Below are 4,520 nucleotides of genomic sequence, written 5' to 3' on the forward strand. Positions count from 1 at the left end.
ACGCCGTATGAATAAAAGTACAGAACAAGCTCGAGGACTGGCGGCAACAGATTTCTTTGTGTTGGGTTTGAACACTAGGAAACAGAGCCGGCAAAGGGATGATTAGGCATGTGCATATGCCAATTTGCAAGTAAAGACCCAGTAATTGCATCGAGGACATCCTGGATATACCCGTCTTTGCAGTTAAACACATATGGATAACTGATGATGCTGGTCCAAAACAGGAACTGAAAGTTTTCATCCCTGGAGCTGTGGCAATTGCAAGGGGAAGGCTGTTTTCGTGAGTTTGACAGAGTGAAGACACTATGGCGCTTCTGGGAATGGGATAATCCTATGTTCACTCATCTGTTCTGTTCTTGTTTTTTCACTTATGACGGCCCTTTTACGGGCATCTTCAAAGTTTGTATGCAACAAGCTGATCATTCCATCAAGCAAGTTTAATACTAAATCCTTCATTATAGTGTGTTATTTACCTTTCAGATCCTTTCGACCATAATATGAAGCTAACACCAAACGCCACACAATAAGAAACTCACCATGTTAGGCAAAGAAAAATAAGCGAACACATGATCAGGATTTCCCCTAAACAACAGTCAGTCTTCAAAGTGAAAAAGTTAAAACCATTTCACATTCATTTTATACTAGTCTGCCCATCATTGTATCCTGAGTGTCGTTAAGACCAGATCAACTAAGCTACTGGACCGAGCATATCCAAACCCAAGAGAAAGATCACCGATGGGAAATTTCAGGCCGATCAAGTCTTAAAAGACTTGTTCCTGTTCTTCTTCCTTGTTTGACAGCCCTTTTTATGGTTATGTAAGAGTTGTATCCAACAAGATGATAATTCCACAAAGCAAGTCAAAATTCAATATCTTCGACCAAAAAAAAAGAGTCAAATTCAATATCTAAACCCTTCCTCATACGAGATCAACGAACAAACAAACACCTCGTACGCGCAAGTAAGCCCATTCTTAAGCCGAGTTCTAAGAGATCAAGGAACAAACACCTAGCACGCACCCAACAAAAACCCAAGCTCGAGCTTGAAAAAGAGTCGATTTTTTTTCATTTCCACTAGAAAGAAACGAATACCCAACATTACAACCCAAACAATCTACGCCCTATCCAGCAAAAGCATACACCTTTACTTCTTCTTCCTTTTCCCTTTCTTGTTAACGGCATAAAAATTACACGAGAAAGCACCAGCTTGCGCACTGCACAGAACCCATCTTCACCCGCCGAACCCGTAGAGGGTGCGCCCCTGCCTCTTGAGCGCGTACACGACGTCCATGGCGGTCACCGTCTTCCGCCGGGCGTGCTCGGTGTAGGTCACGGCGTCGCGGATCACGTTCTCGAGGAAGATCTTGAGGACGCCCCGGGTCTCCTCGTAGATCAGCCCGCTTATGCGCTTCACGCCGCCCCGTCGGGCGAGCCTCCGGATGGCGGGCTTGGTGATGCCCTGGATGTTGTCCCGCAGCACCTTCCTGTGCCTCTTCGCGCCGCCCTTCCCCAGCCCCTTACCTCCCTTCCCTCTGCCCGACATTTTCTCAGCACCGAATGAAGCTCGCCCGGAACTCGTACGAAGAAGATGGAGCTGGATGGAGGTGCAAAGATCGGAGCTTTTCTGGGTGATGAGAAGGGTTTCGGTTGCGGTCTTGTTTTATAGGTGGGGAAGGGGTTCGAAAATTTTGAGGATTTTTCGTTTTGCGCGGGCAACGAGCGTTTGCGCTGGCTTTTTGAAGCGGGCATCGGGCGGCGAGTTCTGGTCCGTCGGATCGGAAGCGCATCGACCGATGGGAGGGCGCAATCCGTGTGCGCTCGGTGGGTTTAATCTGGGCCGTTGAATAGCAGGGATCGGACGACCTTGATAGATGTGGACGCTGCGCCTGGATTGATGACGTGGAAGCATCCGCAAGTTCTGACTTGGACGGTTGGACTCGGCGATAACCGACATCGTTCATGCTTCTCAGACTCTTTTTTTATATAATTTAGAAACTGAAAATAAATTTTTCAATAATATTTTAAGAGTTCTCATCATATGATTATGGAGTTAATATCATAAAAACTCCAAACCGATACATTTATGATAAATTTATCTCGAATTAATTTTTTCATTGTGAAAAATCTCAAACTTTTACACTCATCACAAATTTATCATAGATGACCGCACAAAACCTCCAACCCATATATTTATGATAAATTTATTCTAAATCAATTTTTTGACCTCCAAAAATCCTAAATTGATATATTTGTCATAAATGTACCATTCATTAAATTTGATTAATACTACAAAAAGTAACAAATTCGGTACAATTGTAACAAACGAAGAATAGAATTCCAAATTTTACCATCAAATTATTTGTATCATCTAACTTAGCAATTTGATGGTAAAATTTAACAAAAATTAACAAATGGTAAATTTGTGAATTTATCAAAGGTGTACTAGTTTGAAATTTTTAGTGGCCAAAAAATTAATTTGTGATAAATTTGTTATAAGTATATTAGTTTGGGTTTCTTGCATATTAACCATATGACAAAATCTAAAACATGTTAGATTTCAAGATAAAATTGCACGATTAGTCCTAAATTTAACATCATCTTATGCTCTTTTGACTTCGAAAAAAGCAAGTAATAATAGAGAGCATAAAACAGTTCGACCAAAAGTAAGCAAGGACTGTAGGCCCTTACCTATAGTCAGTGAGGGTCATTGGCCCCTGGTCATGGCCTAGCTACCCCAACTACGCTGGCAAGGTCTTGCAACCCTCCTCGCTAGGTCTCTTAATTCTCTTTTTTTAAGCTTATATTTTAAATTTAATAAAAATGAAAATTGTATTAAAAATTAGATTTAGACCAACCCCACGTCATTTTAATCATGTTATCGTCATGTAGGATACAAAAGTAATTAAAAAATAAAGTTAGCATTTTCCATTAGCCAAATTGAATAGAGTTAATGGAATGACACAATTGAATTAGAATTTGATTGTATTTTTTGTAAGTTGTATGACTTAATTTTAGTTTTATTATAAATTTTAGGATTTTCAATACACATATCCCTAGATATTTCAATTGAAGACATATGCATATATATATATATAGAGAGAGAGAGAGAGAGAAATCTAGTCCGACATGCACATCCTTTCATATTAACGAGGGAATTGCTTAACTAACAATCACCCGGTATCGCAAGTAATGGTGGCATGTAAGCCACAAGATGTAACCGATAGAAAAGGCAATTGATGTCATGATAAAAGAATTTCCTTCCCTCCATTACAGTTGATGTTATGCTAGCATTAACTGTGACTCACATACCACGTTACCTCCCACAGTAACAGTGAACTGTATGCTACTGTATGCTATTATTATCTTATTAATAAACAAGAAAAAATCAGATTTTTTACTCAAATGGGCATTTAAAATGAAATGAGATATATTCGTCTTGATTGCAAAATTTGTTACCAAAGAAAGGCGAGTTTTCACTGCTTATAAAGCAAGCCGAAATGGGTGAATACCGATATACACCTCTACTTCCTACATCTTCTTTGGAGAATAGAGAGATATGTCTTGTGGAAATCAACCTTACCCACCTTGTTACAGTACTTGCTGCCATCAAGGTATATACCTTTGCATTCTCTATAAAATGAAGCATGGATAGTTCAAAGACAATGTAAATGGCAAGTTTGAATTATGTTCTCGTCACCGCAAAAATATATGGCTTTACCTTGTCCGACATCTGTGTTTAAGGCATTTCATCTGTGTATCATTCTTTGTTCTCATATGAGTGCCTCTGCACAATCTCAAAGCATTTTTATTTACATGCATCTGACAAAAGGGTCATCTGTCCGTGTTGTTTGAAGGGAAAACCAGTTGGCCGGAGTTGGTAGGACAAAATGCAGATAAAGCAACGGCAACTATCCAGCGCGAGAATCCACTGGTGGCAGCTGCGATCATACTCCGGGGCAGCGCCCGATCGGAGACTATTGTTGCAATCGGGTTTTTGTTTGGGCTGATAACAATGGCAACGTCAGCCGTGTACCCGTTATCGGATGATGAGGAGACAATGTGATTGTTGTCCCATTTTCTCTTAATAATAAAGCTTCCGAAGCTATTTGATATGAGGCGAAATATCTATGAAAAATCGTCGATTCATTACTTCTTTTTCTAAAATCTAGAATTATTCCGAAATTTGACCGTCTTTTTATGCTCTTTTGGTCTCAAAAAAGGACAAGTGAAACTAGAGGGCAGAAGAATAAGAAGAACAACCCGATAGGACACTTAAGTGTTATAATTTCGAAAAGGTACATAACTTGGCACGGGGACACTTAAGTGCCACCTCCGGCGACCCTTGCCGGAAATCCTACGTGGCAATATTTTATTATTTTTTATTGCCTACGTAGCTCGCTGGAGAGCTGGGTCAGCTCTAACTCACTAGAAACGACGTCGTCTGCATAATAAAAGCCCCGAATCTTCCAAAAACGACGTCGTCTCCCCAAATCTAAAACCCTAAATCGTCCAAAATTCCTATT

General features: G+C 40.2%; 1 protein-coding gene across 1 annotated transcript; it reads right to left on the bottom strand.

Annotated features, from left to right (window-relative positions):
• Nucleotides 1-950: 950 nt before the first annotated feature.
• LOC104441591 (histone H4) lies at nucleotides 951-1,689 on the bottom strand. The gene has a single exon (XM_010054742.3). It carries the CDS (start codon nucleotides 1,538-1,540, stop codon nucleotides 1,229-1,231), a length of 312 nt encoding a protein of 103 aa, XP_010053044.1. The 5' UTR covers nucleotides 1,541-1,689; the 3' UTR covers nucleotides 951-1,228.
• Between the last annotated feature and the right edge of the window lie 2,831 nt (nucleotides 1,690-4,520).

This window comes from Eucalyptus grandis, chromosome 4 (genome assembly GCF_016545825.1).
Source record: "Eucalyptus grandis isolate ANBG69807.140 chromosome 4, ASM1654582v1, whole genome shotgun sequence".
Taxonomy (NCBI): domain Eukaryota; kingdom Viridiplantae; phylum Streptophyta; class Magnoliopsida; order Myrtales; family Myrtaceae; genus Eucalyptus; species Eucalyptus grandis.